The sequence below is a fragment of the Tilletiopsis washingtonensis genome (assembly GCF_003144115.1).
Source record: "Tilletiopsis washingtonensis strain MCA 4186 unplaced genomic scaffold FA09scaffold_10, whole genome shotgun sequence".
Taxonomy (NCBI): Eukaryota; Fungi; Basidiomycota; class Exobasidiomycetes; order Entylomatales; genus Tilletiopsis; species Tilletiopsis washingtonensis.
Genome location: NW_020312007.1, coordinates 691,954 through 718,627, shown reverse-complemented (window position 1 = coordinate 718,627; position 26,674 = coordinate 691,954). Strand labels below are relative to the sequence as shown.

General features: G+C 68.4%; 11 protein-coding genes across 11 annotated transcripts; 6 read left to right on the top strand and 5 right to left on the bottom strand.

The window, feature by feature from the left end:
* Positions 1–505: 505 nt before the first annotated feature.
* Positions 506–3,355, top strand: FA09DRAFT_325492 (bifunctional 6-phosphofructo-2-kinase/fructose-2,6-bisphosphate 2-phosphatase; the record flags this gene model as incomplete). The annotated part of the gene is made up of 12 exons (XM_025741171.1): positions 506–1,298; positions 1,359–1,462; positions 1,519–1,829; positions 1,887–2,131; positions 2,195–2,247; positions 2,304–2,555; positions 2,611–2,770; positions 2,854–2,855; positions 2,909–2,985; positions 3,047–3,112; positions 3,165–3,283; positions 3,342–3,355. 12 exons carry the CDS (start codon positions 506–508, stop codon positions 3,353–3,355), a joined length of 2,196 nt encoding a protein of 731 aa, XP_025598625.1.
* Positions 3,356–4,593: 1,238 nt separating this feature from the next.
* Positions 4,594–7,086, top strand: FA09DRAFT_26503 (hypothetical protein). The gene has a single exon (XM_025739760.1). It carries the CDS (start codon positions 4,744–4,746, stop codon positions 6,745–6,747), a length of 2,004 nt encoding a protein of 667 aa, XP_025598624.1. The 5' UTR covers positions 4,594–4,743; the 3' UTR covers positions 6,748–7,086.
* On the bottom strand, positions 6,789–7,997 carry FA09DRAFT_297298 (hypothetical protein; the record flags this gene model as incomplete). The annotated part of the gene is made up of 5 exons (XM_025740202.1): positions 6,789–6,860; positions 6,920–7,060; positions 7,113–7,292; positions 7,350–7,430; positions 7,491–7,997. The coding sequence occupies 5 exons, from the start codon at positions 7,995–7,997 to the stop codon at positions 6,789–6,791; spliced, it is 981 nt and encodes a 326-aa protein (XP_025598623.1).
* A 229-nt stretch (positions 7,998–8,226) lies between these two features.
* On the top strand, positions 8,227–9,455 carry FA09DRAFT_297088 (hypothetical protein; the record flags this gene model as incomplete). Its single annotated transcript, XM_025740192.1, has 5 exons — positions 8,227–8,627; positions 8,685–8,784; positions 8,845–8,967; positions 9,029–9,100; positions 9,156–9,455. The coding sequence occupies 5 exons, from the start codon at positions 8,227–8,229 to the stop codon at positions 9,453–9,455; spliced, it is 996 nt and encodes a 331-aa protein (XP_025598622.1).
* Positions 9,232–11,265, bottom strand: FA09DRAFT_329937 (purine and uridine phosphorylase). Its single transcript, XM_025742398.1, has 11 exons — positions 11,084–11,265; positions 10,953–10,988; positions 10,802–10,894; positions 10,680–10,745; positions 10,549–10,620; positions 10,348–10,482; positions 10,159–10,292; positions 10,004–10,106; positions 9,851–9,939; positions 9,684–9,798; positions 9,232–9,625 (listed from the first exon to the last, which is right to left on the bottom strand). The coding sequence occupies exons 1-11, from the start codon at positions 11,141–11,143 to the stop codon at positions 9,593–9,595; spliced, it is 936 nt and encodes a 311-aa protein (XP_025598621.1). The 5' UTR covers positions 11,144–11,265; the 3' UTR covers positions 9,232–9,592.
* Positions 11,266–11,504: 239 nt separating this feature from the next.
* On the top strand, positions 11,505–12,596 carry FA09DRAFT_297294 (RNA-binding domain-containing protein; the record flags this gene model as incomplete). The annotated part of the gene is made up of 4 exons (XM_025740201.1): positions 11,505–11,557; positions 11,611–11,957; positions 12,046–12,240; positions 12,394–12,596. The coding sequence occupies 4 exons, from the start codon at positions 11,505–11,507 to the stop codon at positions 12,594–12,596; spliced, it is 798 nt and encodes a 265-aa protein (XP_025598620.1).
* Positions 12,597–12,671: 75 nt separating this feature from the next.
* FA09DRAFT_343311 (putative ARG4-arginosuccinate lyase) lies at positions 12,672–14,624 on the bottom strand (the record flags this gene model as incomplete). Its single annotated transcript, XM_025744591.1, has 6 exons — positions 14,316–14,624; positions 13,483–14,255; positions 13,311–13,395; positions 13,114–13,257; positions 12,974–13,054; positions 12,672–12,914 (listed from the first exon to the last, which is right to left on the bottom strand). Exons 1-6 carry the CDS (start codon positions 14,385–14,387, stop codon positions 12,672–12,674), a joined length of 1,398 nt encoding a protein of 465 aa, XP_025598619.1. The 5' UTR covers positions 14,388–14,624.
* Positions 14,625–15,299: 675 nt separating this feature from the next.
* Positions 15,300–18,634, top strand: FA09DRAFT_346043 (hypothetical protein). The gene is made up of 3 exons (XM_025744727.1): positions 15,300–16,365; positions 16,419–17,855; positions 17,921–18,634. Exons 1-3 carry the CDS (start codon positions 15,505–15,507, stop codon positions 18,482–18,484), a joined length of 2,862 nt encoding a protein of 953 aa, XP_025598618.1. The 5' UTR covers positions 15,300–15,504; the 3' UTR covers positions 18,485–18,634.
* Positions 18,635–18,832: 198 nt separating this feature from the next.
* Positions 18,833–19,468, bottom strand: FA09DRAFT_329934 (hypothetical protein). Its single transcript, XM_025742397.1, has one exon. The coding sequence runs from the start codon at positions 19,220–19,222 to the stop codon at positions 19,004–19,006; it is 219 nt and encodes a 72-aa protein (XP_025598617.1). The 5' UTR covers positions 19,223–19,468; the 3' UTR covers positions 18,833–19,003.
* Positions 19,469–20,266: 798 nt separating this feature from the next.
* On the top strand, positions 20,267–25,463 carry FA09DRAFT_329933 (hypothetical protein). Its single transcript, XM_025742396.1, has 3 exons — positions 20,267–23,814; positions 23,870–24,436; positions 24,489–25,463. Exons 1-3 carry the CDS (start codon positions 20,484–20,486, stop codon positions 25,274–25,276), a joined length of 4,686 nt encoding a protein of 1,561 aa, XP_025598616.1. The 5' UTR covers positions 20,267–20,483; the 3' UTR covers positions 25,277–25,463.
* On the bottom strand, positions 25,054–26,648 carry FA09DRAFT_329932 (hypothetical protein). Its single transcript, XM_025742395.1, has one exon. It carries the CDS (start codon positions 26,587–26,589, stop codon positions 25,366–25,368), a length of 1,224 nt encoding a protein of 407 aa, XP_025598615.1. The 5' UTR covers positions 26,590–26,648; the 3' UTR covers positions 25,054–25,365.
* Positions 26,649–26,674: the final 26 nt, after the last annotated feature.

The window sequence follows — 26,674 nt, the reverse complement described above, 5'->3', positions numbered from 1 at the left end:
CGCTCTGCGGTTGGACGAGGCCGCGGACGGCTACGAGGCAGACTGCGCGCCGGACAGCGTCCCTCGAGACTAGAAGGTCGGGTCACTCGCGTTCCCAGATCGTCTGCGGCCGAGGTTGCGCCGGCAGACTGGCCTGCAGATGCGAGCAGAGCTGAGCGGTGCGCGCAGAGGGGACGGAGCGAGGGCGGATGCGGTGGTGCGGGGTTCGGCAGGTGGGCGCGAAGGAAGGTGGTCCGACCCGGAGCGCCCGCACCCGCACGGCAGCTCAGGCAAGAGTCGCACGCTGCTCGCCGCGGTGCGGCGCCGCCTTACGCTGCCCGCGGCGCGGCCGCGGCGGCGCTCCCCGCTGGCCGCGCAACGCGGCGCGGCTCGCACGGGGCCCCTCCGGATCATCCCGCTCCTCCACCACCTGCAAGTGCTCGTCGCTCATCACCTCGTATCGCTTCCTTGCGCCTAGACCAGTGCCGCCTGCCCGCCTCGCAGCCGCCCAGATCACCCACCAGCCATGTCGGCACCCGCTGGCAACCCGCCGCCGGCGCAGGGCGACAGCGCTGCCGCCGCCGCGCCGCCGCCCAGCTCGCCCGCGCACTCCTTCTCGCGCCTGTCTACCAACGAGGACGGCGGCGTGCCGCCGGCGGCCGCGACGTCGCCCTCGCACGTCTCGGCGGCCGTGCCCACGACGGCCAGCGGCGGCTCGGCGCCCTCGGCGTCGCCGTCGCGCGCCAAGGTGCGTGCGCCGTCGCGCCAGACAACTGCGCCCTCGCCGCCCGTGCTGTCGCCCACGTCGCGCACCAGCAGCAGCGGCGCCCTGCCCGGCGACGCCGCGGCCGCCGGAGAGACGACGGCAGCGCGCCTGAGCCGCAACCGCTCGCTGCGTCAGCACCACCCGGGCGGCTCGCTGTCGGCCTCGCACTCGCCCGCCTCGCCCGAGATGCATCCCGCGGGCCCGCACTCGCACGGCCCGCGCCACCTCTCGCTCTCGTCCCACTCGCGCCCGGCGCCGCAGCCCTCGGGCGCCGAGCGCGACCTGTGGGAGTCCAACGTCGCCTCTTCTAACCTCGCCAGCTCGTCCGACGGCCTACAGGCCCTGCTGCGCGACCACCCCGAGCTGGTGAGCTCGAGCCTCGCCGCTGCAGCCGGGAGCAAGTGGAGCGGCGTGCAGAGTCGCGGCACGCAGAGCGGCGCGGCATCTGGCAACACCACGCCCGCCGCCGAGGAGGAAGAGGAGGGCGAGGAGCTGAAGCGCATGAGCGCCAGCACGACGCTGGGGCCGCAGAACCCGAACTTGGGCAGCGCAGGTGAGTTGCGGTAGCGGCCGCCGGTACACCGCGGCACTGGCCCTAAAGCTGCCTCCACAGGTGCACCGCCGGACTACAGCGAGGCCAAGATCGTCGTGGCCATGGTCGGCCTGCCCGCGCGGGGCAAGTCGTATCTGAGCAACAAGCTCATGCGCTACCTCCGCGTGCGTGCCGCGTGGCCTGGCCTTCCGGAGATGCGTGCTGACATCGATGGCTGCAGTGGCTGGAGTACGACGTGCGCGTCTTCAACGTCGGCCAGATGCGCCGCGCGCTGGCCAAGGCCAAGCTGAAGGAGTCGGGCGTGCGCGAGGACCACACCGCGACGTTCTTCGACCACAACAACCCGACTGCGTTCAAGCTGCGCACGCAGATGGCCGAGGAGTGTCTCGAGCAGCTCATCGGCTGGCTCAAGCGCGGCGGCAACGTGGGCATCCACGATGCCACCAACTCGAGCATCAGTCGCCGCAAGGCGATCGCGGAGCGCGTCGCCAAGGAGCCGGGCCTGAAGCTCGTCTTCCTCGAGAGCGTGTGGTGCGTCTGCGTGTCGGCGCGGCGCTGACGTGCTGCTGACGCGCGCGCGACGACCAGCACTGATCCCGCAGTCATCGCCGCAAACATCGCCGTCAAGGTCTCGTCGGGCGACCCCGACTACGCCTCGATGTCGCCCGAGGCGGCCAAGGCCGACTTCCTGAACCGCATCAAGAACTACGAGGCCAACTACGAGACGGTCGACGCCGACGGCGAGGAGAAGCACCTTGCCTACTGCAAGATTCTCGATGTGGGCCGCAGCGTCGTCGTCAACGGCTTCAGCGGCTACCTGGAGAGCAGAATCGGTCAGTCGGCGGCAGGCACATGGCTGTGCTGCTAGTGCCTCCCGCTCATCCGCCGTCGCACAGCCTTCTTCCTGATGAACCTGCATCTCACGCCGCGCAACATCTACCTCTCGCGCGTGCGTGCGCTGCTTGACTGCTGCTGGTCCCTGCGGCTGACGCCTCGCTCGCACAGCACGGAGAGTCGCAGTTCAACGTCGAGGGCAAGATCGGCGGCGACGCCAATCTCTCGGAGCGCGGCTGGAAGTACGCCGAGGCACTGCCGCAGCTCGTCAAGGACGCCGTCGGCGACGCGCCCCTCACCGTGTGGCACAGCACGCTCAAGCGCACCGGCCAGACGTCCAGCCATCTCGAGTACCCCAAGCTTGCGTGGAAGAGCCTCGACGAGCTGGACGCCGGCGTCTGCGACGGCATGACGTACGAGGAGGTAAGCATGCACTGCCCCTTCGACTGCGCGGGTGACTGACCCGGCCGCGCGGCAGATCGAGAAGTACTACCCCGAGGACGCCGAGGCACGCGACGAGGACAAGTTCATGTACCGCTACCGCGGCGGCGAGAGCTACCGCGACGTCGTCGTGCGCCTCGAGCCCATCATCATGGAGCTGGAGCGCCAGGAGAACATCCTAATCGTGGCCCACCAAGGTGCGCTGCAGCGGTGCGCGTCGCCCGTCTTGACCTGACCGCCCCTCTCTGTTCCCCGCACTGCTGATGTTGCTCTCGCTCAGCCGTGAGTCCTGCGCCATCTCGTTGCCTCCACATCAGCGCTGACTCCGCACCCAGATCATTCGCTGCCTGTACGCATACCTGCACGCCCTCGCGCAGGACGACCTGCCGTACCTCAAGATTCCGCTCCACACGTGCGCAGCGCGCCGCCATGGCCGTGACACTGGCCTCCGCGACTGACTCGCACACGCACAGCCTGATCTGCCTCACGCCTCGAGCCTACGGCTGCGACGAGAAGCGGTACAAGGCGCCCATCGAGGCGTGAGTCCAGGCACTGCCGCACCGCTGCACGCTCGCTGACCCGCGCCCCCAGCGTGGACACGCACCGCGGCCGCGTGACGGCGCGCGACACCGACGTGCAGGCGCCGCCCGCGCCGGCCAAGGAGCAGACGATTGAGGAGGCCATGAACGCTCCGCCACCGTCTCAGCGGCGTGAGTGTGTCGCTGCTGCCTGCGCTCATGCTGCCGCACGCTGACCGTGCATTGACAGGCCCGGGTGCTTGAGCGCTAGGTTGCGCTTGTCTGTAGCAGCTGTCTGCTGCGCGCTGCGTGCTGTGTTCCGCAATGCCACACCATTAGAGTCAGACCCCGCACGGCCACGTGCATAGCTGCCGCGCTCGAGTTCGCTACTGCTGCGCCGCGACATGGCGAGCATATCGCTCTGCGGCGAGCGGCGCGTGCGTCAGCGGCAAGCTGGCGGCCGCTTAAAGGTGCTTGTGCTCATCATCGCCTGTCGCTCCGGCTGACATGAGGTCAAGCAGGGCTGTGCCTGTGGCGGCGTGCTGCCCAGTCCTCGTCTAAGCGCGCACATGGGGCAGCAGATGGCTGGAAGTGCCAGATGAGGCGCTTCAAGCCCTGGCAAAGCGACAGTCGCGCAGGAGCCATATCAACGCGCCTGAGGTCAATGCAGATGCGCTGTCTAGCTGTAGAGCAAGCGTGACGCGCGCGTATGAAAACAGTCGTGCCTGTGCAGCATGCAGCTGCGGGCAGAAAAGGCACACGGATCGCGTCTTGATCGCGCCGCCATTATGCGCCGTCAGCCACGCGCGACGTCGTTTTCGCGCCACGCGCGGATGCCGTACGCCCGGTGATGCGCGCTCCAGGCACGAGCGCCTTGCTCGTGCTTCCTGGAAGCAGTGCAGCGGAGTGAACAGCCGCGCCTAGAGATGCACCCTGCAGCGATGCCGGGGGCAGATACCACGTGCCGACGTAGTGTACAAGCGTGACCGCAGGGTCTGCCATGCCGGCACGACCGGGCAAGGGCAGAGGGCGCGGACTGAGGCCATTGCGTCCGCGACAGCAGTCCCGGATACCCCTGCTGCCGCAACCCAGGGACGCCGTAGCTTCAGCGGTGCGGCTGCGCCACATTGGCATCGGGAGCGCCTTCAGGCCACACATGGACGCCTTTGCGAAGCGCCAGTGCCACACTGGCTTCACCCGATGCTTGCTGGTGACAAGAGCGCTATCAGGTGATAGAGCAGTGCTCAAAGCGCAGTTGGCGGTGTTCGAGGCGCTGGGGACCTGTAGCAGCCTTGTCACAGAGAGAGGGCGGTGCGGACACGCGTGCGTAGATGTGGCAGGCGCGGCGCGAGAGGCGCGCCGCGCCACTACAACAACCTCGCCGCGGAATGCAAACGCGCGTTGTATTCAGTGAATAGAAACGCCGCGCCGCGGCCCCCCTGCCAGTGCGCGGGGCCTCCACACTCCGCCGCGCTCGACCCATGCTTCTTTCCTCCTCTCCACCACACCCGTTCCTTCTGCAGCGTCGCCTGAAGCCCCGCTGTCGCGCTTCTCGCCTCACTTCCGCCTGCGTCGCCCGTTCTGTCTTGCCCTTCGCGGCTGCCGCTGCCCGAGCTCGGCCACTCGCCGGCCACCTCGCGCCGCGCCTTGGCATGTCTGCCAACGACGAGGCGGCACAGCCGATCGATGTTCGGGCACGGATCGCTGCCTTTGGCGGCGGTGTGCTCAGTGCGCCAGCTGCACGGCCACCGCCGCCTGCTGCCCGGCAGGGCGGGGGCAAGGCGGCGCCCCCTCATGACGAGATCGCGCGCACAGCATCGCTACCGTGGGCTCGCGCCGGCCCGTCCTCGGCAGGCGTGTCCGAGTTCGGCGTGCCGACCTCTGCCGCGGCGGCGAAGGACCGACCCTCGACTCTTCCGTATGCACCTTACGCGCCTTACCTCGGCAACGGGCGCAGCAGCTCGGCCGCGAGCCAGTCATCTTCCTCTCTTCTGAGTGTCGGATCACGCTCGCAGCTGCGCAAAAGCGAGAGCGGCGCGAGTCTCAACGAGCTGAGTGCTGCAGCCGCTGCGAGGGGCCAGGCGACCCGCAGTCGCAGCAGCAGCACTGCGTCTAGCACGTCTGTAGGCCCAGCACGCAGTGCAACAAGCAGTCCAAGGCTGGGCGTCAAGAGCATCATCGCTCTGTACGGCGCTCCGCCAGATCGGCGCGGCAGCGCAGAGAGCTCCTTGTCGCTCGCACCGTCGCCCCGTGCCACGACCCCTGCTGCAGGTAGCTCTTCGTCACACACGAGAGACGCTCGCGTCGACGCAGCTTCCTCCCGGGCAGGCTTCAGCGCCGACGCCACATCAAGCTTCGCGCGCGACCCGGGCACGGCCGTCTCTCTCAAGGCAGACGACGCACTGCAGCCCAGCTCTGCTCCGGCCCATCTCCTGACAGGCCCATTCACAAAGTCTGCATCGCAGTCTCTTGCGCCGCCTCGTCCCCAGCGTCCGAGCGAGGGCAGGTCGCCGAAGAGCCTCGCAGACGCATTCTCGCCCACGGCAGCGCAGGCAGGGCAGTCGCACCTGCCCGCCCGGTCGCAGCATGGCGCGGCGGTGAGTGTCGATTCTGCGAGGCTTCCATCGATGGCAAATGCGCCTCCCTCGCTGCCGCCGCGCAAGCCGACGCAAGACGATGACGACAGACGTGACCGGGAGCAAAAGCCGCGCCGGGCTCCTGCCCTGCCCAGTCGCAGTCAGTCCGATCCGTCTGAAGCGCAGGACGCGCCTGTCGTCTCGCCTTACAAGGTCAGAGCGCCTGCGCCGTCGTCTCGTCTGCGCGGCATGTCGGGCACCAGGCCCGCAGCTGCGTCGGCCGAGACAGGTGGCGCGTCCTTGCAGTCACACTCTTCGCCTCCGCCCGCGCCGCCAAGGCCGGCTGGCATGGGTGTTGCAGCCCGGCAGCGCTCTCACTCGCGCCTCTCCGATTCGAACCTGCACGCCACGAGCGAACGCAGTGCGGCGGCATCCCGTGCTACAGGGATGCGGAGTGCCGAGGAGCCAGACACGGGCCTCATCGTGCCGCCGCCACAGGCTTCCGGCGCTGCGAGCCCCATGTCGCCAGGCAGAGCCAACATTCCGCCTCCTCGGCGGGTCCGAGAGCGGTCCTCAGGCGCCATAGCTTCCGCACGTGCCCAGTCTCCGCAACGCAGCGTCCCGCCCACGTCGACGAGCAGCACGGTCCCTCCTCCGCGACACTTCGAGACTGCGTCCCGCGTCGCAGCTGTCCGTTCTGCGCTCAATCCGCACGGCGTGGGGCCAAAGTCCTGTGCGCCAGAGCCAGGCGCCCGCAAGCGCTACGAAGCATTGTACGACAACGAGGTGCGCCGGGACGCATCGCGCAAAGCGCGAGCTCGAGACGGGCCACGCGGCACCGCACCGCCCGCCTCGATGATGAATGACGGAATCGGCGCCGGTGCAGCCCAGGCCAGGCTCGGCGCACGGAGGGTCGCGAGACTGTGGCGGCGCTCCCGTCTTCCATTGGCATTCCTCTCGCAGGTGTGGGACGCTGCTGTCTCGTCCGCGCACGAGCAATATCTCGACCGAGAGTCCTTCGTCCGCGCCATGGCTGCCATCGACCTGGAGCTCAGCCGCAGGCGGCGCTCGGTGGCTTAGCGCTGTGAGCCACAAACCGGGCCTCAAGACAGAGCAATCCATCAATTGGCGAGGACGGCATTGCCCAGGCGCGCAGTCAGCACTGCAGTCGCGAGCGAGGAGATGAGGTTGACCTGCTCGGCGGAGGGGTCAGCTAGGCGCCTCGTCCGATGCTTCCGCAGGCGCTCCTCACGGCGCTGTTGCTGCACACGTCGTATCCTGTGACCACGCGCCACTCGCTGCTCGGCGGCGGAGGGCGCCGCCCGACCAGGACTTGCCGCCGCGTCTCGCTGTACCACGTTCTCTGCAGTGTGGCGCCGAGCAGCGAGTCGATCTATCGTGGACGTCAGCGCGTCGTCAGCAGCGTGAGGTACGGTGCGACCCACCATGCTGCCAGTGCCGCCAGCAGCGGCGCCGATCAGGAGCAGCGAGAGGGCTTTGGACGGCGCCATGGCAGTGTCAGACGCGTACAGTGCGGCGCCACAGACGAGTCCCATGAGGGCGCCGCCGCCGATGGAACACGCTACGCCGAGCAGTGAGACGCCACCATTCGTGCCGGGAGGGACCTAGGCCGGCTTACGTGTGAGCAATCGCAGGTCAGGCGGAGCAGACACGAGACTCACGGTCTGGCCCGTCGTGACCAGCCGTGGGCGCGAGCGAGAGAGGATGCCTAGCTCAGATGCCAGCGTGTCGCCCGTGCAGCACTGCACGCGACAGAGTGTTAGCATGGTGTGGCCGCGCTCTGCGGCCTATCACAGGCTCACGGCAAAGTGGCCCAGTGCGAGCAGCAGAAGTGTCTGGGCGTGCAGCTCGGGCCCGGCGCGAGGTCCACCCAGCGACGCCACGATGCTGCGAAGCGTGTGCGCCAGCTGCGATGTGGCTGCGGGTGCGCCGGAGAAGAGAACGCGATACGTGCACGCCGCAGCGGCGCCGAAGAGCGAGTTGCAGAGCACTTGCGTGGCATCGCGCTGTCCACCGGCCTGCGCCTTGTGTGCGGGCTGCTTGGCATGGTCGCGGCTCGGGCGCTCGTCGCCGGCCTCGAGCTCGAGCGTGGCCTTCACCTCGGCCTTGATGCGCGTGGCACGGCTGCCTGCCAGGTAGAAGGCCAGCAGCATGGAGCCAAAGGCCGGCGTCGGGCATGCGAGCGTAGCGTAGCCGACCGCAAACGCGGCAGCGGCCCCCGACGGCGCGAGCGAGCCGCGGCGCAGGCCGTGCGAGGCCAGGAGCGCCGCGAGGCCCAGCGGCACGGGGTAGAGGTCGACTGCGGGCATCGCGCGGGCGCCTCGGCGAGCTTGCGTGGCGGCGGACGGACGGCTTGTGGTCGTTGCAACGCAACGAGCGGCGCCGCGTGCTAGGCGGCTGCTGGCCGGGCGCGGCCGCGAAATCCGCGGCACTGCTCTGGCCGCGCCCGCCATGCGCCTTCCGGCCGGCTGCGGTTTTGTTCGCACAGCGCCGCCTTCTCTCCCGACGCCATCCTCGCTTGCCTCCGCCCCTTCGACCATGCAGCATCTCACCAGCGCAGCCCGCAGCGCATGCCGTGTGCCTGCAGGGGCCGCGCTCGCACGGCAGCAGCGCCTATACTCCACGCCGCGCGACGAGACACCACCGCACTCGCCCGCGCCGAGCTCGGGCGAGAGCTCGCTCGGCAAGGCGTCCGCCTCCTCCGCCGCTGCCTCCTCCTCTTCCTCTGCAGCGCCAGCTCCAGCGCAGGCGCAGGCGCCCAAGCCTGACTTCTCGCAGTCGACGTCTACCGCCGCAGCCGCGGCCAACCTCCAGCCGCTGCCCTTTCTCTCGCACCCGCTCGGCGTGCCGGAGCGTCCTTCCAACCGCAAGCTCACCTGGTCCGAGGTGCGCAGCAGGGCTCTGGATCGCGACAGGCGGTTGCAGGTGCGCCAGAACATGTGAGCGCTGTGCTGGGCCCGCACTATTGAGCGCCCCCTGAAATCTCCCGTTGCCAGCGTCAAGGAAGCGACGCAGGGCTACTTCCACGACTTCCACAAGCTGCGCTCGCACGGCGGCAAGACATGGCGTGCGCCGGGAACGCTGATCAGAGACGATGTGCGTGATGCTGGCGTCTCGTGCATTGCAAGCAGGCGCTCGTGCTGACTGCGGCCACAGCGATCGCTGTACTTCCCGCTCATGTCGGGCACGCGTCTCGCCGACGGCAAGGAGATCGACACGGCCCAGCTGCTACCGGGCAAGGTCAGCATCGTCGCGATCCTGACAAGTGCCGTCTCTGAGGTGCGTGACCGGCGCGTGCACACGAGCAGGCGCCCAGCAGCTGCTCATGCCGAGATTCTAGGAACACACGAAGAGCTTCTACACGGCGGCGTTTGAGGCGCACGGGTCACACCCCGCGTTTCAGCTGGTCCAGGTGCGCGCTGGCATGGGGGAGAGTGCGCCGGCAGTGCTGATGCCCCCACTTGCAGATCAACTTGCAAGAGAACCGCCTCAAGAGCGTGCTCGTGCGCATGTTCCTGAGTTCGCTGCGCCAGAAGATCGCCCCGCCGCTGGCAGAGACGTACATGCTCTGCGCGCAGTCGATGGACCTGCAGCGCGAGGCCATCGGCCTGCACAACAAGCACGTCGGATACACGTACCTCGTGGGCCCCGACGGGCTTATTCGCTGGGCTGGCGGCGCATTCGCCGAGCCGAGCGAGCAGCAGGCTCTGGTCGCATGCACGGGCGTGCTGCTCGGCAGACTAGACGGCGCTCAATCAAAGAAGTGATTGAGCAGTGGCCAGCGGGCGCTTCTACCGCCGATGTCATTGCAGATCGCTTGGTTGTGCGCAGAGTCGTCGAACGCCGCCCCTCGCGAGGGTGAAGTGCCACGCCGCCGGGCCAGCCGAGCGAGCGCTCACCGCACTCAGCGTATCCAGACACCCTCGGGCTGCAGGTTCTGCGAAGGCGGACGGTGGTTGAGAGCCAGAAGCACGCTCGATGTGCGCGTTGCTCACCTCTGCTGCAATGGAGAGGCCGACGAGCGCTTCGCACACGGCTCGCCCGGCCCAGCCTTCGAGACACTCGACCTCGCTGGGCGTGATGAAGCCGGCGGTGACTCGGTTGGCAAAGCTGCGGGCGGTGCTCAGTTATGTTGCACGGTGACGGCGCGCTCGACACGCACACCATCTGTGCCGCACCGACACGGATGCGACGGCTCGTGTCGGCGCTTGCCACGTTGTTCGCCCGGGCCAGGTGGTTGATCACAAAGGTCTATGGGAGACGGCGCCGGTGAGCCAGACGACAATGGCCAGACGCAGCGCCGTGCCTCGCCCACCTCCATCTCAAAGGTCTGCACGCCCTTGCCGATGACTTTGTCGATGAGGTCGCTGTTGCGGTCGTCGAAGAAGGTGCCGCTCCGGCCCTGCGACGAGTAGAAGCTGGCGCGCTCTTCAGTCCACTGCGCAATGCTCGGGGCCTGGCTGTGCTGACCTGTCTGTGCTCGCGTTGACAACCTGTCCGACCACGCTCGGCTGTTCTCCTCCGAACAGCGCTCCGGTGGCTGCTGGGCGCGAGCTCTGCAGAGCAGCGAGCAGCGCGTCGTGCACGTCTGCGTCGCAGTCGAGCTGGCAGTAGTGCTGTCAGTCGGCAGACCAGGCGCTCTACTCCCGTCACGCTCACGGGCCGCGTAATGTGGTAAGGCTCCTCGTCGGCTGCTGCATCCGAGTGGAAGGCGTCATAGTTCCGCGTGATGCCCACGCTGGTCTTGGGCACCACGACAGATCCGATGGGCGCCTCGGCTGCGAGCGAGCCACACTTGTGCGTTGCCGAGAGCGCGGCAGTCAGCACCTGGAGTGGCCCATGGGGCGGGTCCTCACTCACGGAGCCGAGGCGCACGATGATGAGCTCGCCATGCACGACCGCCCGCGTCTCGCGCACAAAGAAGTCGACAAGCTGGGTGCGAGGCATCATTGAGCTGTTGCAAGAACGAGCGCGGCCCTGCTGCGACTGACGCTGAAGCCCATGCCGATGGAGATGACCGTCAGCGGTGTGCCACGGTACGTGCCTGTGAGCGTGAGCTTGTGGAGCGTGAGCCGGCATGCGCGAGGTCCCAGACGGCCGTCGCGGCGCTCACAAACTTGCGGCCCGACTCGCGCTGCCACAGCGGGGCGCCACCGTCGAAGTGCGCAGCGATGCGACGAGCGCGGGCGTGGTCGCCGACGGTGATCTGCATGGGGCAGGCGGTGAGCGGGCATGAGGCACAATGTCCGGACTCTCCAACGCACGATGCGGTTGGCCATCTCGCCTGGCTTGGTGCCGACCTGCAGCAGGGTGGGCGAGCATCAGCGCTGGCGGAGCGGCATGCCATGCTCGGGGCATGCCTCGCTCTAGGCGCGCCCGGTCGTCCCTGACGCACATGGTATGTGCGGCCCTCGGCGTCGCGGGGGAAGTTGGCGTCGAGCAGCGTCTCCTTCATGGCGCCGGCAGCGGTACGTGCAAAGCAGCAGGCTGCAGAATGGTTCTGACGCCGCGTGCGGCGATGCTTGCTGGTGTGCGGAAGGCAGGAGGCACGCGCCACGAGGTGTCAGCTCGAAGTGGAGAGGGGCAAGGCGCGCGGCGCGCCAAGGGAGAGGGCCACCTGCTGCCGCACGGCGCGCCACAGCGGCTGGGCCTGCGCGCAGCGGCCAGCCGCCGCTTCTTCTCCTTCCACCACCACCGCCTGTCCCTGCCTGCCCTCCCGCGCCCTCGCACCGCATTCGCGCGCACATCGCTACATAGCTTCGTCTCTGCCCGCCGTCCCCACACGCCCGGCCAATCCGGCACGCGCCACTGCCAGCATGTCTGCTGCTGGCCCGTCGAGCGCCAGCGCCGACCCGTACGCGCCCTTCTAGTGCGTCGCACTGCTGCGCAGCTCCGTCCGTGCCACTGACGCCCGCGCCACAGCTACTGGGACCCACACTCGAACGGCTGGGCCTTTGACTACGACGCCTACTACGCTGCGCACCCGCCCGTCGCGCAGCCGACGTACGACCCCGACTTTGCCGCGCAGGCCTCGGCGCAGGCCTCGGCGTATGGCAGCGCGCCTGGTGCGCCAGGTGGCGGCACAGGCGGCGCACCGATCAGCGCCGCCACGGCGGCCGCCAATAAGGCCAAGAAGCAGCTCGGACCCAAGGATGCCGAGGGCAATGCCCTCGCCGGCAACCTGAAGCGCGGCGAGAAGCGCACAACGGTGCTGCGCAAGGCCGTCGGCAAGCTGTATGAGGACCAGACGCTGCTCGAGTGGAACCCCAGTGAGTGCAAGCCGGCCGCAGCACCGAATATACTGCGGGCACGCAGCTGGGCATGTGCTTCACGGCTGACGGCCATGCCTGCACCCAGCGCACAAGCGCCTCTTCGTAGGCGATCTGGGCAACGACGTCTCAGACGCTGTCCTGACCGCGGCGTTCCAGAAGTACCCGTCCTTCTCCAAGGCGCGCGTGGTGCGCAAGAAGACAGACGCCAAGTCGCGCGGCTACGGCTTCGTCGCTTTTGGCGATCCTGAGGACTTCCTAAAGGCGTGGAAGGAGATGGATGGTGAGTCGCTCGCAGCAGAGCGTTGCTCGTGTGGAGGCGCCCTCTTCGCTCTCAGCGATGCAGGCGAGAGCCTGATCCTGTGCCAGGCGGCTCAAGCGCGCTGCCGCGCGCTGCGCCGGGCCATCACAGCATCGCTGACCCGCTGTGCTCCAGGCAAGTACATTGGCTCGCGGCCGTGCCGCCTCAAGAAGGCGTCTGAGGATGTCGTGCCGGTCGAGATCGGACACCGCAAGGACCGGCTGCTGGCGAACAACGTCAAGCACGACGACTGGCAGCACCGCAGGAAGATGGGCGGCGCACTGGGCAGCACACTCCGGCAGAACGGCGGCTTCGGCCGTGCGTACGGCAAGAAATGAGAGAGCTGTGTGTGCGCACTCCGCCGGCCCGGCGTCGCTGGGTCCAGATTTCACTTTGTGCATTGGCTGCGACGTTCATGAGCTCAGCGCCTTCTCGAGCGTGTCGCACTGCTCCAGCACGGCGCGCTTGCTCGTGCCGCCGATGGCGTCGCGGCGCTCCACGCTCTCCTCGAAGATCCAGACGCGCTCCGCGTCCTGCTCGAATGCGGGGCTGAGGCTCTTGAGCTCCTCGAGCGAGAGCTTCGACAGCGGCACGCCCTTCTCCTCGGAAAGGCGGACGGCCGAGCCGGAGATGTGGTGCGTCTCGCGGAAGGGGATCTGTGCGCGCCGAAGTCAGAGGCCGGGCGGCAGTGCAGCGCTGCCGGTGCACAACTCACGCCCTTGCGCACGAGGTACTCGGCCAGGTCCGTGGCAAGCATGTCGGGCGTGAGAGCGGCCCGCATCTTCTCCTCGTTGATCTGCGCGGGGACTCCGTCTGAGCAGCTGTGCCAGGCTCCGTGCAGCGCGTGGCACTCACCGTCATGGTGCTGATCACGCCCGTCGCAATCTGCAGACTGCGGCCGATCGTGTCGACCGCGTCAAAGAGCGGCTCCTTGTCCTCCTGCAGATCCTTGTTGTACGTCGACGGAATGCCCTTGAGCGTCATCATGAAGCCTGCCATCTGCCTCGGCGCGTCAGCACCCCGTCCGGCCGCAGACTACGCTAGCCACGCACCTGGCCAAAGATGCGGCCCGACTTGCCGCGCAGCAGCTCCAGGCTGTCGGGGTTCTTCTTCTGCGGCATGATCGACGAGCCAGTGCTGCACGAACATTGGCGTCAGTCAGCTGCCCCGATACAACCCCTTCCGCCCGTGACTCCTCCTCTTGCTCCAAGCCGCGCAACTCACCTGTACGCATCGCTCAGCGTGAGGAAGCCAAACTCGGCCGTCGAGTAGATGATGAAGTCCTCGGCGATCTTGCTCAGGTGCACGGCGGTGAGCGAGGCCCACATGAGCGTCTCGGCGACAAAGTCGCGGTCGCTGACGTTGTACATGCTGTTCGGGCCGACGCTCTGGAAGCCCAGGTCGCGCGCGAGGGCGACGCGGTCGGGCGAGAAGGGGTTGCCTGCCAGCGGGCCCGAGCCGAGCGGCAGCACGGAGATGCGCGGGTGCAGCGCACGCAGGCGCGCCAGGTCGGCGCTGAGGTACGAGGCGTGCGAGAGCAGCAGGTGCGACCAGCGGATGGGCTGGGCGCGCTGCAGGTGCGTGTAGCCGGGCATCAGGGCGCCGACCTCGGCGCGCGCCCGCTTCACCATCACGGCGATGAGCTCGGTGAGGAGCGTCTCGAGCGTGTGCGCCTCGTCGATGAGCCAGAGGCGCATGTCCGTCGCCACCTGGTCGTTGCGGCTGCGGCCCGTGTGCAGCTTGCCAGCGACGGCGCCGATGAGCTCCTTGAGGCGGCGCTCGTTGGCCGTGTGGATGTCCTCGTCGTCGGGCTCGGCGCGGAAGGAGCCGCTGGCCCACTCCTTGCCCACGGCCTCGAGGCCGGCGACGATCTCGTCGCGCTCCTGCTCGGTGAGGATGCCGCAGCCGACAAGCGCGCGGGCGTAGGCCTGCGAGCCGCGAATGTCCTGCGCCCACATGCGCTTGTCGTAGGAGAGCGACTCGTTGTAGGCGTGCATCTGCGGCGGCGCCCATCAGCAGCCTGCCTGCCGCTCGCCGCAGGCCACGGGCAGACTCACGATCGGGTCGGTGGTGCCGGTGAAGCGGCCGCCCCACAGCTTGCGCTTGGTGAAGTCTTCGGGTGCCGACATGCTAGAATAGTGTAGCGAGGGGCGCGGGGGTGGTGGTGGTGCGGGACGTCCGCGCCGTCCCAGCCCGACGCCGTCCTTCGCGAATTTCGCCCGCCGCCGCGGCGCGCCGGCCGCCGGCCGCTTGATCTTATCTCACCGCCGCAGATCGCTCGCTCGCCCTCCTTGCCGCCGACATCCAACGATGCGCGAGCAGTACAGCGCAGTATTCACTCGGAACACAGCTGCTCCTCTCCACGCCCTCTTCCGCCCGTTGGGAAGCGGCTGCCAGGCAGAGAAGCGGCGAGCGGCCGCAACGCCAGCCGAGTCATGCTTCCGCTCTCGCCCGACTCCCGGCTCCGTTCTTTTCGTCTGGACGAGCCGATCTCTCGGCTCCGAGCAGTCGGAAACAGGCTCCACCCGCCTGATCTCAGGGGAGCGCGTATCTCTCTCTGAACGTGGCCTATCTCTCGGCACGTTGGCCCTGCCGACGAAAGGAGGTGCACAGAGAGGCTTGCCTCCTAAGCTGAAGAGCTTCGCGGGCGGCAGGCGCGGCGCAGCAGCAGGCGGCGAGATGCGGTGCAACACCGCGTGCGCGGCGCAGCGGCGGCTCCGGCGCCATGCGCTAAAGTGCGCTGCGCCCACCGCACGCCGCCGCCGGCGAGCTGGAATAAGGGAGGCGCGGCGCACGTGCAGGGAGCAGCGAGGGGTGCTCGTCGGAGGAGCAGCTGCTCGGTGCGTGCCTCGCCGACGTCTGACGCTGAGAGGCTGCTGCGAGGAGGCGTGTCGCCATCATCGGGCACGCCGCCGGGATGCGCGCGCGTCTGTGCGCAGAGCGAGAGGCGCGCGCGCGTGCAGCACCTGCTGGCGCGCGTGGCAGGCAAGCGAGGTAGGGCGGCGCAGCACAAGACACGCCGCATCGCCCACTCTCACTTCTTCTTCCTCTTCCTCACACCACCAAGCCCGCACCTCCGGCAGCAGACCTCCGGCTATCCCTTGCTCGGCTTCCACGTCCCACACCTGCCTCACGCGCCCGGACTGCCCACACTTGCGCCCGCCCCGCCCCGCCGACGATTGCACGCCCAGACCACCCACGCGACCACACCGCCGCCCGGGCCGCTCGCCGCCGGCGCCCGCCAGCATGCTCTCGCCCCTGCTGCGCTTCGTCGCGCTCGCTGCGCTTGCCGCGCCGCTGCTCGCCGCGGCCGCGTCGCCGGCGCAGCCTGACAGCCGCGAGCTCGCTCAGCTGGCAGCGCGCGCCGCCGTCGGCGCCGCGCCCGCCTACCACCTGCCCGCGCGCCGCAGCTACGACTCGCACCACTACTACGCCGTCGAGATCCGGGCGTCGCACTCGGCATGGACGGATCCGCGCGATGTCGCCGAGGCGCTCGGCGCCGAGTTCGTCGAGCGCGTCGGCGAGCTGCGCGACCACTGGCTCGTGCGCAGCCCCAAGCCGCTCGTCCGCGCGACAGACGATGAAGCCGCTCTGCAGGCGCGCCAGCCGGAGCGTTTCGCCGACGTGCCGTTGCACCAGGATGCTGTCATGAAACGCTGGCACAGCCTCTCGCACGCGCGCTTTGCGCCAGCCGGCACGGCCGCGTTCTCGCCGCGCACCCTCTCCGCCGCCGAGGCGATCCGCAGCGTCGAGCGGCAGGAGCTGCGCCGCCGGCACAAGCGCGACATCATCTACGACCCGCCGACGATGCGCCATCTCTACCCCGAGATGCGCGCACCGGTGCCGGGCCCGGCGCCGCATCCATACCCGGACCCGCTGCCGCGGCCGCCGCCGATTCCCTCGGCCAAGGCGGCACAGATGATGGGCACGCACGACATCCGCGACCCCATCTTTGCGGAGCAGTGGCATCTCGCCAACGACCGCATCGGCACCAACGACCTCAACATCTCGGACGTGTGGTCCTCGGGCCAGCGAGGCAAGGGCGTCAACGTGTGCCTCATCGACGACGGGCTGGACTTCAAGAGCCCGGACCTCAAGGACAACTTCGTGAGTCTGCCACGAGGCTGGACGTGCGTCGAGGTACTTACCCGCTCGCGCAGTTCGAGGCCGGCTCGTACGACTTCAACACGCATACTGCACTGCCCGAGCCGCGCCACTCCGACGACCAGCACGGCACGCGCTGCGCCGGCGAGATTGCGGCTGTGAAGAACGACGTGTGCGGCGTGGGCGTGGCGTATGAGGCGCACGTGGCCGGCGTGCGCATTCTCTCGGGCCCGATCTCGGACGTAGACGAGGCCGCGGCGCTCAACTACCGCTACCAGGAGAACCACGTGTACAGCTGCTCCTGGGGTCCGCCGGACGACGGACGCAGCATGGACGCGCCCAAGGGCCTGATCGCCAAGGCCATGCTCAACGGCATCCAGAACGGGCGCGGCGGCAAGGGCAGCATCTTTGTGTTCGCCGGCGGCAACGGCGGAGCGTCGGACGACCAGTGCAACTTCGACGGCTACACGAACTCCATCTACAGCATGACGATTGCGGCCGTCGATCGCGAGGGCCTGCACCCGTACTACTCGGAGATGTGCGCAGCCAACATCGCCAGCGGCTGGAGCAGCGGCTCGGGCGACCACATCCACACGACCGACGTCGCCTGGAACGGCGTGAACCGCTGCACGACGCACCACGGCGGCACGAGTGCTGCCGCGCCGCTGGTCGCCGGCGTGGTGGCGCTGGCGCTGGCCACGCGGCCGGACCTCACGTGGCGCGATATGCAGCACATCGCCGTCAAGTCCGCCGTCATGGTCGCGCCGGACGACAAGGACTGGCAGCAGACGCAGGCGGGCAGGCACTACAACCACAAGTTCGGCTACGGCGTCATCGACGCATATCAGTTCGTCGAGGAGGCGAAGCGGCACGTGCTCGTCAAGCCGCAGGCATGGGCCGCCAGCCCGAACATCAGCATTGCGCGCGACGACACGCTCATCGGCCTCGAGGGCGTCAAGAGCACGTTCACAGTGACGAAGGACTGGCTCGCGGAGCAGAATCTCGAGTCGATCGAGCACGTTACGGCCCGCGTCTGGATCACGCACGAGCGCCGCGGCGACGTTGACGTCGAGCTCACGAGTCCGCACGGCACGCGCAGTGTACTGGCGCGCCCGCGCCGCTACGACGACGCGCGCACCGGCTTCGTCGGCTGGGGCTTCATGTCGCTGAAACACTGGGGCGAGGACCCCGTCGGCACCTGGACGATGGAGGTCTTCGACCGCGCGAACCCCAAGCAGACGGGCAACTTCTGGGCGTGGTCGATGACGCTGTGGGGCGAGACGATGGACGCGTCCAAGGCCAAGGTCTGGAACTTCCCGGAAGACTCCGTCGAGTACCACGAGACTCTGCCTGCCGCGCCGAGCACCACGACGGTGTACCAGCCGGAGCTCGTGTCGAGCCAGCGCCCCAAGCCCACCGACCATCTTCCGGAGGACCACGGCAGCAAGCCGGGAGAGACGAGCGCCGACTTTACCCACAGCCGCCCTACTCTTGTGCGTCTGGCAGCGGACACGTGCCTACCGCCCTGTGCTGACCTGTGCTGCTTGCTTCCCCGCAGACTCCGACGCCCGAGGCGGACACGGGCTATATCTCCGGCCTCAAGAGCTCGACGTGGCTCTTCGTCGCGACGGGCATCGTCATCATCTTCGCGGCGTCGCTCGGCACTTTCTTCCTGCTGCGGCGGCGCCGCGCTCGCGCCCGCCGCATTGGCGATGCCGCCGCGTACGAGTTCGTGCCGGGAGAGGACGACGACCTGGCCATGTCTGCGCTGCCCGGACGCGCCGGCTCTGGAACGCGCGGTGGCGGCCGCGGCGGACGCCGCGCAAAGGAGCTCTACGATGCTTTTGGCGAGGCGACCGACGAAGAGGACGAGGGCGAGGAGGACAAGCTCGTGCGCCGCGGCGCAAACCCGCAGGGGTACCGCGACGAGCCGGACGACGCAGACGAGCGCTTCACCATCGGCGACGAGCAGCCGACGCCCGCCACGGCGGAGGCGCTTGCCAGCGCGCAGGAAGGCAACGAAAAGACAGCGGACCTGCTGTCCGACCCCAGCGCGCCCGATGCGGAGGGCAGCGGCAGCGGCGGCAGCGGCAGCTGGCAAGACGCGGGTGCTGAGCGGTAAGGCAGCGGGTGCCGGAGGGTGGCTGGGCGAGGCGCGGCGATGGACGGGCTGGGAGGGGCCTCAGCCGCACCGGGCGCGGCGCGCCGGCTCGATGAGCTATGGCCTGTCGCATGTGCACGCGCCTGATCGCATATAATACATTCACCCTTTCTTATCCCCTTCTGCCTGGCCGTCGGACGAAGCGGCTGCTTGCGGTACAGCTGCCGCGCCGCCGCTCGTCGTCGCGGCGCTGCTTGCCGCCGACGAGGCCGAGGCGGCTGGCGCAGGGGCGGGCTTCTTGCGAACGACGCCCAGCAGGCCCTCGCGCTTCCGCTTGCCCTTCTTCGCAGCAGCGGCGGAAGCGCCAGCAGGAGCTGCAGCGGCGGCTCGAGCGGATGCTGGGCCTGACGAGCCGCTGGCCGCTGGCGGCGAGCCTGCAAGCCCCTGCACGAGCGGAGGAGGAGGCGAGCTCCTCTGAGCAGCCCTGCAGGCGAGACCGGCGCGCGTGAGCGGCCGAGGGTCCTCTTCCAGCAGCGGCACTCACTTCCTGAAGCGGTTCAGCTCCTCGAGCTCCTCGTTGCGCTTGGCGCGCTCCTCGCGCTGCTTCTGCGCCTGCACGTCGGCCAGGAAGACCGACTCTTCCTGGTCGATGCCGCGGAACTGGTTCGAGAGCTTCATCTTCTCGTCGAACGCCTCCTGCTTGGCATCCTTGTTCGCTTGCAGGCGCTGCAGACGGCATCCACATATCAGCATCCGCATCGCACAGCAAGCGATGTGCGTCTTCGTCGGCACCCACCTCGTACAGCGTGCGCGGGTCGTACACCTCGTCCTCGGGCGCCTTGGGAGGCTCCTGGCCGATGCGCGCGTAGGCCTCCTGCAGCTCCTGCTCCTTGCCTGGAAGCGGAGCCTAGCATTGAGCCCCAGGTACGCATTCTTCCAGCACACGACTCACGAGCGCGTGCCTCGCCGATGGCATCCTGGCTGACGAAGCGCGACTTGACGGAGCCATATGCCGCCGCCGTGGACGCTGGCCGTGCGGCCGCGGGCGCGCTGGGCGCCGCCAGCGCCAGCGGCGGGTCATGCCGCGGATCGGCCATACTACAGGCGTGTGGTGGCGCTTCGGAGCGTGGCGATGCGCAGAACCGTCGGGCAAGCGGACCACGAGCTGCGAGGAGTGTGCGACGGGCGCCGGGCGCTGCAGAAGCGGCGCGCGCCCGGACGATGCGTGAGAGCGCGAGCAGGCGAGTGGCACAACAAGCGCCGAGCTGCACAGCCGGCTGAGAAGAACGAGGGCGACGCAAGACGACGGTGCTGGACGCGAGACAGCGGCGTGGAGATGGAGGAGGTGAGCAGCGTGCGGCATGCCTGCCTGCCCCGTGCATCTGCATGTCCGCGCTCCTCTCTGCCGACGGCACCCCGGATCGCCCACGCGCGCGCGGCGCGGCAGCTGCCGCACGATGACGGCGCATGCCGCGCCGCGCTCGCACGCCTTCGGTGAGACACGCTCGCTCCTCGCAAACTTTCGCCTCGCCTTGAGAGAGCTGCCCGCCGAGAGGCAGGCATGCTCGCCTCTGTATGTCGAGGGTGATGCTGTCTAATGCAGAGGCAGCTGCCGGCCTTCGATGTTCAGCACGCGAGCGAGGCGAGAGTCTGACGCTGGGTCGAGGGATCGACGTTGCCTCGAACCGGCATGCGGAGCCGCGAGCCGCCGCGCCGGGCAGCACAGCCAGCATCGGGGCGCGGCCCATGGCGCCCGCAACCCGGCAGCGCCCAGAAGCTGGACACGCTCTGCACTTCTCCTCTCCCGTCTCCTCCCTCCTCCCGTCCAGACCCGCCATATACCCGCGTTCCCGCCGTGGTTCCCAGCAGTGCACGCCCTTCGTCTCGCGGTGAGGCACCGGCAGCGACCTGCTCCACCCTCGTCTCTCTCCTCTCTCCCTGCTGCCTCGGCCCTCTCCGCTGCTGGGCCGTCGCGGCCTTTTGTCCGGCACCGCCGTGCGTGTGACCGCCGCAGAGCACCATGTCGTCCAGCGCCGAGGCATACATCACCGCGCCGGCGGCGCCGCCGCCGATCAGCACGACGGCCGCGCGTCCTGGCGGGCCTGTCCGTGCTGCGTCGCAGCGCAGCGCCTCGTCGCCCGTCTCGCCGGCGGTGCTGGGCCGTATGTCCTGGTTCGGCTCGGTCGACGGCGACTCGGACGAGGAGCAGCGCTCGCCGACGCCCGGACCATCGGCCACCATCTTCGGCGTCGAGCCGGCCATCTTCTGGGCGCAAGCTGCGCGTGCCATCGCCGACGACGAGGATCCTGAGCCGCTCTCTGGCGCAGCTGCTCCGTCGCTGGCACGCTCTCGCTCGCTTCGTCGCGCCAGCATGCCGCCACTACAGTCGCCACAACGGCCAGTTCCAGAGGCCCTCGGCCTGTCTCTAGGCTCCGAGTCGGCGGGGCCGAGCTCTCCGGCGACGTCGCCGCCACCGGTGCCAGCAAAGGCGCGGCGGCGGCCCACCGGCACGGGCATCCTGAGCCGGCTGCGACGCATCAATAAGCGAGAGGCACGGGACGCTCAGCGGCACAGCCTCGATGCGTCGACTCTGAGTCATGTGACGCCAGCAACGCCCGACGCTGTCACCTCGCCGCCGCCCAGCGTGATGGATTCGGTCCAGGAATGGAGCTCTGCTGGCTCAGCCGAGGAGCCTGCGGCACAGAGAGCCTTGCGCGAGCTGCCGTCGGTGAGCGCCGTGCAAGGACGCGGGCCGCCGTCGCCCATCTTCTTCAAGGACCTGCCTGGCGTCGAGCGCACGCCGCACTTTGTCTACGACGGCTCCGCGCGGCCGAGCCGCGAGCGCATACACTCGCTGCAGCCCAGTCTTGTCGACGACGAAAGCATCAGAGCGGACAGCGACGAGGAAGAGGAGGAAGACGCGCTCAACTTCGACGAGCACTGGCTGGAGCAGCGTGTCGAGGAACGGCGAAGAGATGAGTTCGGAGACGCGACGACTGAGCTCAGCCCAGCTCCTCCCGCGTGGGCTCTGCAAGAAGCAGAGCCAGAAGATCCTGCAACGCCGATGGAAGGCGCGCCACGTGTCGACAAGCCGGCGCCTGCAGCTAACTTCGCTGCCGGTCCGCCCTCGACCTTCGCCTTGGGCCAACCCCCGTCATCAGCCGCTGAGCGGGCACTCAATCGTCGGCGACAGCCGAGCTTCCCAGGTGCCTTCACATGGGTTCCCGATGCTGCCGCCGATGCGGTCTCGCCGCTGTCCACGCCGCAAGCTGAAGCTCCACCGGCGCTGCAGCTAAATGGCGCATCGACGTCTGCCGATGAGAGCGCACACCCTCCTCGCGAGTCGTCGGAGTACTTGGATGCGCATTCGCGGCACTCGAGCATAGACGAAGCACCCTCACCCTTCAGTGACTCGACGGACGCTGCCGGGCCTCCTGCTGCGCAACTGCTTGCCTTGTCGCTGTGTGAAGCACGCACGCAGACCCCCGCCGACGAGGTTGACACGCCGCGGGGACATGCAGCACAACGGACCTCCTATTTTGAGGCCACATCTCACTCACGCTCGGCCACCACGGACTCGACTGCGACTGAGTCGACGGCCCCAGTGTCCATTGCAGACTCGATCAAGGCAGCATCCGAGGCATCCTCTCTCGCAATGGCGGCGGCGGAGCTACCCGAGCCGCCGCAGTTCCATGCCGTCGCACCAGCGACTTACACTTGGCTGCGCAAAGCCGAGCTCGCGCCCGCGCAGCTCTATTGTTTTGTGCGCGAGATGGTGGCCAGGCAGCTGCGCTGGGAGCTCGATCGTGCATGGCTACTTGATGGCATCTCGGCGCCATCGAAGCCCGCAGCCCTGGGCCGTGACGAGCTCGCAATTTTCAAGAAGCGGCCTGCCTTCGCCGCACTGCCGCGTCCACGCCTGCCGATCATCCATTTCCTTCTCGCCCGAGCGCTCTCCACCTGTCCTCTCTTCTCGCCGGCCTCGGCCGGCGCGCCAGACGTCCACAGGTTCGTCACAGAGGGCGTGCTACCTCTGCTCCGCAAGCGCCAGGACTTGTCGCTCAGCGAGCCTGTCGACCGGCACGGCGAGGGCGACGGCTCCGACTACAGCGCAAAGTCCACCCTGAACGTCGTCAGCCGCGCAATCTCCGCACTGCTTGTCAAGTACATCACCGCGGTGCTGAGAAAAGGCCTGTCGCGCAAGTCTGCTGCTCAGGTCGCTGCAGTGCCCTGGCCCCGAGCACCGGAGCTGATAGCAGTCATGCCGCCGAGCGCGTACGTCGCTCACCGACTGCAAGTCTCACAGCTCAAGCAGGGCGGCATGGAAGTGGACATCATCTCGCTGCGCGCCCGATCCGGCACCGACTGCGAATTCTTGCTGTCGGTGCGGCGCTACGGGTTTCCCATCGTGTATGTGCTGCGCAGCGAGGAGGACTTCTTCCAGTTCGCCCGGAGCCTCGCTGCAGAGCTGGGCCCCAAAGCGCGCGTGCGTCCGCTGCCTCCGCGCTGGCGTGGCTCTGGCATGGACGCTGCCGACGCAGGCTCACTCGGGCCTCTCACCGGCAATGCGGCACTCGAGAGCCAGCGCCGCTCTTCGGTCGCCTCGATGCAAAGCATACTCTCGCCGCGCAGCGCAGGTATGGAAAAGACGAGCTCGATCCAGAGCTCTCGCTCGAGCATCAACATGGACGTCTCATCGGGCACCCGCCCGCCGCGTTACGGCGGCTCGAGGCCCCAGCCCAAGCGCTCGCGAAGCAGTGACTCGACAGGGAGCGGCCTGGCCCTCTCGCCTGCACCTGCACAAGAATTTCCAGGAGCCAACACAAGTCAAGTGTCCCTCACAGCCAGCGAGCGAGGACTGCCGCGCGGACGCACCGACCCGTACGGAGCTGGCTCGCCCGACTCGATGCCTCTCTCGCCCGGGCTTGCCTCAGTCCGGACCTTTGAGCAGTTTGCTTCAGGCGAGAAGCCGCCGCGCCGTTCACGCATCTTCGCTGGGCGGCGGGTCTCGTCACGCGGCACCTCACCCATCGGCGCGAGGCCCGAGGAAAGCTCCTCTGGTGCTGCAACAGCTCATCACGAGCTCCGGCGCCACCATCTGCGGGCCTGGCTGCGCGATGCTCTCGCTGTCCGGGGTGCAGGTCATGGCTCCGAGACGCAAGCCTTCTTGTCGGTGGGCAGCCTCACGGACAAGGAGATGCGGCCAGGGACGCGAGCCGATGCCGAGGTTCGGAGAGCCATTGACGAGACCAAGCGCGCGGATCGCGAAGCTGTCGCAGCCGGAGCTGCAGCAGAGGCGCTCGAGCTGCACGATGAGCTCGAGACCTTATGGCGCGCCTGCACTGACGGAGGTGGGTACAGGCAGTGTGGTCCTCCTGCACGCTTGCTGACCTGATCTTAACGCAGACGAGCTCCTGCGCGCGTACGCTGCAATTCAAGATAGCAGCACATTCTCCGCTCTGCCGCTGGCGTATCAGCGGGCCGTCTCCCTGGCAAATCTGCGCCTGTCGCATGGTCTCTTCGGCGTTTTCGTGTCGGGCAGCGAGTCCGGCAAGAACCTGCAGCGCGCGCAGGATCTCTTCCACGCCTTCCCCTGGCGCAGCCTCTCGCAAGCGATGGATCAGCCCGGAGGCATCATGCTGCAACGAGTGCGCAGTGCGATTGCCGGCGGCGACTTTGTCGGCCGCCTACTCGCCGTGCTGCTCGAAGATGGCGGGCTGGCCGGCATGCAGGCCGAGCTGGCTGATCTTAAGCGCAGATTTGGCTCGACGATCATGCGCAAGATCGAGAACTTCGTGCAGATGCAGGACGCGCAGAAGCGGCTCGTCCGGCAGAGTGCCGAAATGGCGTGCATTCCGCTCGTCGCTGCCATTGCGCGCGGCTCGGACAGCCCAAGGCTGACCCCCGAGGGCGTGCAGCGCATCGTCAAGGCCACGCGTGCGCACCGCGAGTTCGTCGAGACGTTGCCGAGCGGTCAGTAGCGATGAGATGCGCAGAGCCGAGCGTGACTGACATTCTGCTGCAGACAAGGAGGTGGCAGCCAAGCTCAAGGCAAATGTCGACGTCCGCCTCATCTACGACATGCAGCGCGCCCTGCGGCTGCTCTCGCTGCGACGCGACGCCACGCTGGTGCGCGAGACGCTGCAGATGCCCGAGATCAAGCGCATGGTCGAGACGCTGCTCGAGCCTCTCATGCACACGCTGCGCCGTGTGCATCGCTGTCTGCCGCTTGCCAGCGTCGTGGAGGATCTGCGCGAGTTCCTCTCGCGACTCCTTGACGTGCTCTCCGGCCTGCGCTCCCGCGTTCAAGAGCCCTGGCGCAGCGTCTCTACCATCGCGACGCTGCTGGACGATGCCGTGCCTGCATGGTACGGCGTCCTGCACTCGCTCTCCGCGAAGGACAACCTCGTCGAGCAGCTCTTCGCATGGCTGCACAGTCTCGCGCGCATCATCGGCAGCGGCACGTCCGATGTCAGCGTGGCCTGGGCGCCACCCATTATTACGCCCAGCAGCGCGAGCAAGCCCGCGCCAGGAGTCCCGCAAGGAGGCGCAGTCCCGCTTGATGAGCTGCGCCGCGACCTGAGCGAGCTCGAGGCGGCGGCGCGGCGCCGCGCTGTCGCAGAGATGCGCGAGACGTGCCGATGGGCCGCAGGCGACGTTGATGCGTACTCGCCGATCCAGCTGCAGGGCTCCGGCGGCAAGACGAGGACCGACCCGATCTTGGCCCCGCCCGTCAAGCCGGCTGCTCCTACGCCGGCCCTCGACCGCTTCCGTCCGGGCTTCCGGGCCGCCTTGGCACGAGTCTTGCGCTAGCAAGTCTCTCGTTGCGCGGGCCTGGCTCCCTACTCTACTGTATCGATTGCACGGCCGATGCCGGCCAGATGTACTTCTACTCTGTATGATTATTCCAATGCACGCAGCTTGCCCTCGAGGGCGTCGAGCTCGTCGCAAAGTGAAGCGATCGCGTCCGCCTGTTCCGCCGTCGTCGCACCGTTGAGCTGCCGGCGCTTCTTCTGCAAGAGCGACGTGATGCTGCCGGCGCGGGCCTCGAGCTGGTCCAGACCGCCGCGCATGCTGGCCAGCGTCTCGCTGCCCTCGCAGATAAAGCGGTAGTCCTCTAGCATCTGAGCGACGCTGCGATCGGTTTGCTCTGCGGCCTCGACGCGCGAGATTGCAGCTGTGTACTGCTGCAGCAGACCGTCGGAGAGCGAGTCCGTGCCGGCGCGTGGGAGTACTGCCTTCGGAGGGCCGGCGGTGAACGCAGCGCAGACCTCGTCGAAGCCCCATGTCGCGGAGGGCGAGCTGAAAGCGTCGTCGTACCAGACGTAGTTCCTGCCTTTGCCGCGCGCAGAGCCAGTCGGCTCGAGATGCGCACGCAGCGTGTCGAGCGACGAGAGGAGCGCCGGTAGAGCGACGAGGCTGGCGGCGTGCGGCGTCGACGTGAAGAGGCAGCGCGCAAGCAGCGAATCGACGACGCGCCAGGCCTCGTCGCGCAGCTCGTCGCTGCGCAGAAGCTCAGCGGCCAGCAGCGAGTGAGCAAGCGCCGGCAGGAAGTGCGTAGAGGAAGATGCGTCGCCGTCTCCGAGCGGTTCCGGCGTCGAAGTCGGCACGCACGCGCGCAGTAGATCGCGGCCGAGCGCCTGAAAGAACAGAGCGCGCAGAGCGTCGCCAGCGCCCTCGGTCTCTGCGCGCCCGGGCTGCTGATACGCAGGCTCCTCGGCCTCGCAGAAGTACTCGGCGTCGCAGCGCTGCAGTTCCGGCAGCAGCTCGGCGATGAAGCGCACCTGCTGCGGGATCTCGGCCGGCTGCGCGAGCGCAGCGAGCAGCAGCGCCTGCACGACGTCGAGCAGCAGCGGCCGCTTGGTTGCGATGCCGCTTTCGGCGAAGCGCTCGACGATAGCGGCGCTGCGGCGTGCGGCGACGTCGCCCTGCACCTGACGTGTGTCGGAGAGAGCGAGTAGCGGCATGGCGACGTGAAGCGTGCGGCGCAGCGGAGGCTGGCTGTGCAGCGGCGAAGGCGGCACCGCGCGGCGGGCGAAGGCGAGGGAGCGCGCGGGCAGGCGGCCCGTTGCGCGCACAGCAAGGCGTCGGAATGTGCGTAGACGCAGAGAAGCCGTCAGGCGCATGCAGCGGCGCCGGGCTGATCTTGAGAGATGATTGCTTGTGGTGGTTGGGACGAGAAATGCTTGCGCCAGAACTCGACAGGAAGAA

Excerpts from the sequence above, each read along its gene's own strand:
- FA09DRAFT_329932 (XM_025742395.1), bottom strand. The coding sequence starts at position 26,589 with ATGCGCCTGACGGCTTCTCTGCGTCTACGCACATTCCGACGCCTTGCT.
- FA09DRAFT_26503 (XM_025739760.1), top strand. The coding sequence starts at position 4,744 with ATGTCTGCCAACGACGAGGCGGCACAGCCGATCGATGTTCGGGCACGG.
- FA09DRAFT_329934 (XM_025742397.1), bottom strand. The coding sequence starts at position 19,222 with ATGCGGATGCTGATATGTGGATGCCGTCTGCAGCGCCTGCAAGCGAAC.
- FA09DRAFT_329933 (XM_025742396.1), top strand. The coding sequence starts at position 20,484 with ATGTCGTCCAGCGCCGAGGCATACATCACCGCGCCGGCGGCGCCGCCG. Across the intron at positions 23,815-23,869 it reads GCGCGCCTGCACTGACGGAG|ACGAGCTCCTGCGCGCGTAC; the intron begins GTGGGTACAGGC and ends ATCTTAACGCAG. Across the intron at positions 24,437-24,488 it reads CGTCGAGACGTTGCCGAGCG|ACAAGGAGGTGGCAGCCAAG; the intron begins GTCAGTAGCGAT and ends ATTCTGCTGCAG.
- FA09DRAFT_346043 (XM_025744727.1), top strand. The coding sequence starts at position 15,505 with ATGCTCTCGCCCCTGCTGCGCTTCGTCGCGCTCGCTGCGCTTGCCGCG. Across the intron at positions 16,366-16,418 it reads CGGACCTCAAGGACAACTTC|TTCGAGGCCGGCTCGTACGA; the intron begins GTGAGTCTGCCA and ends CCGCTCGCGCAG. Across the intron at positions 17,856-17,920 it reads CCCACAGCCGCCCTACTCTT|ACTCCGACGCCCGAGGCGGA; the intron begins GTGCGTCTGGCA and ends GCTTCCCCGCAG.
- FA09DRAFT_329937 (XM_025742398.1), bottom strand. The coding sequence starts at position 11,143 with ATGAAGGAGACGCTGCTCGACGCCAACTTCCCCCGCGACGCCGAGGGC. Across the intron at positions 10,293-10,347 it reads CTTACCACATTACGCGGCCC|CTCGACTGCGACGCAGACGT; the intron begins GTGAGCGTGACG and ends CACTACTGCCAG. Across the intron at positions 9,626-9,683 it reads GCCTCTCCATTGCAGCAGAG|AACCTGCAGCCCGAGGGTGT; the intron begins GTGAGCAACGCG and ends CCGCCTTCGCAG.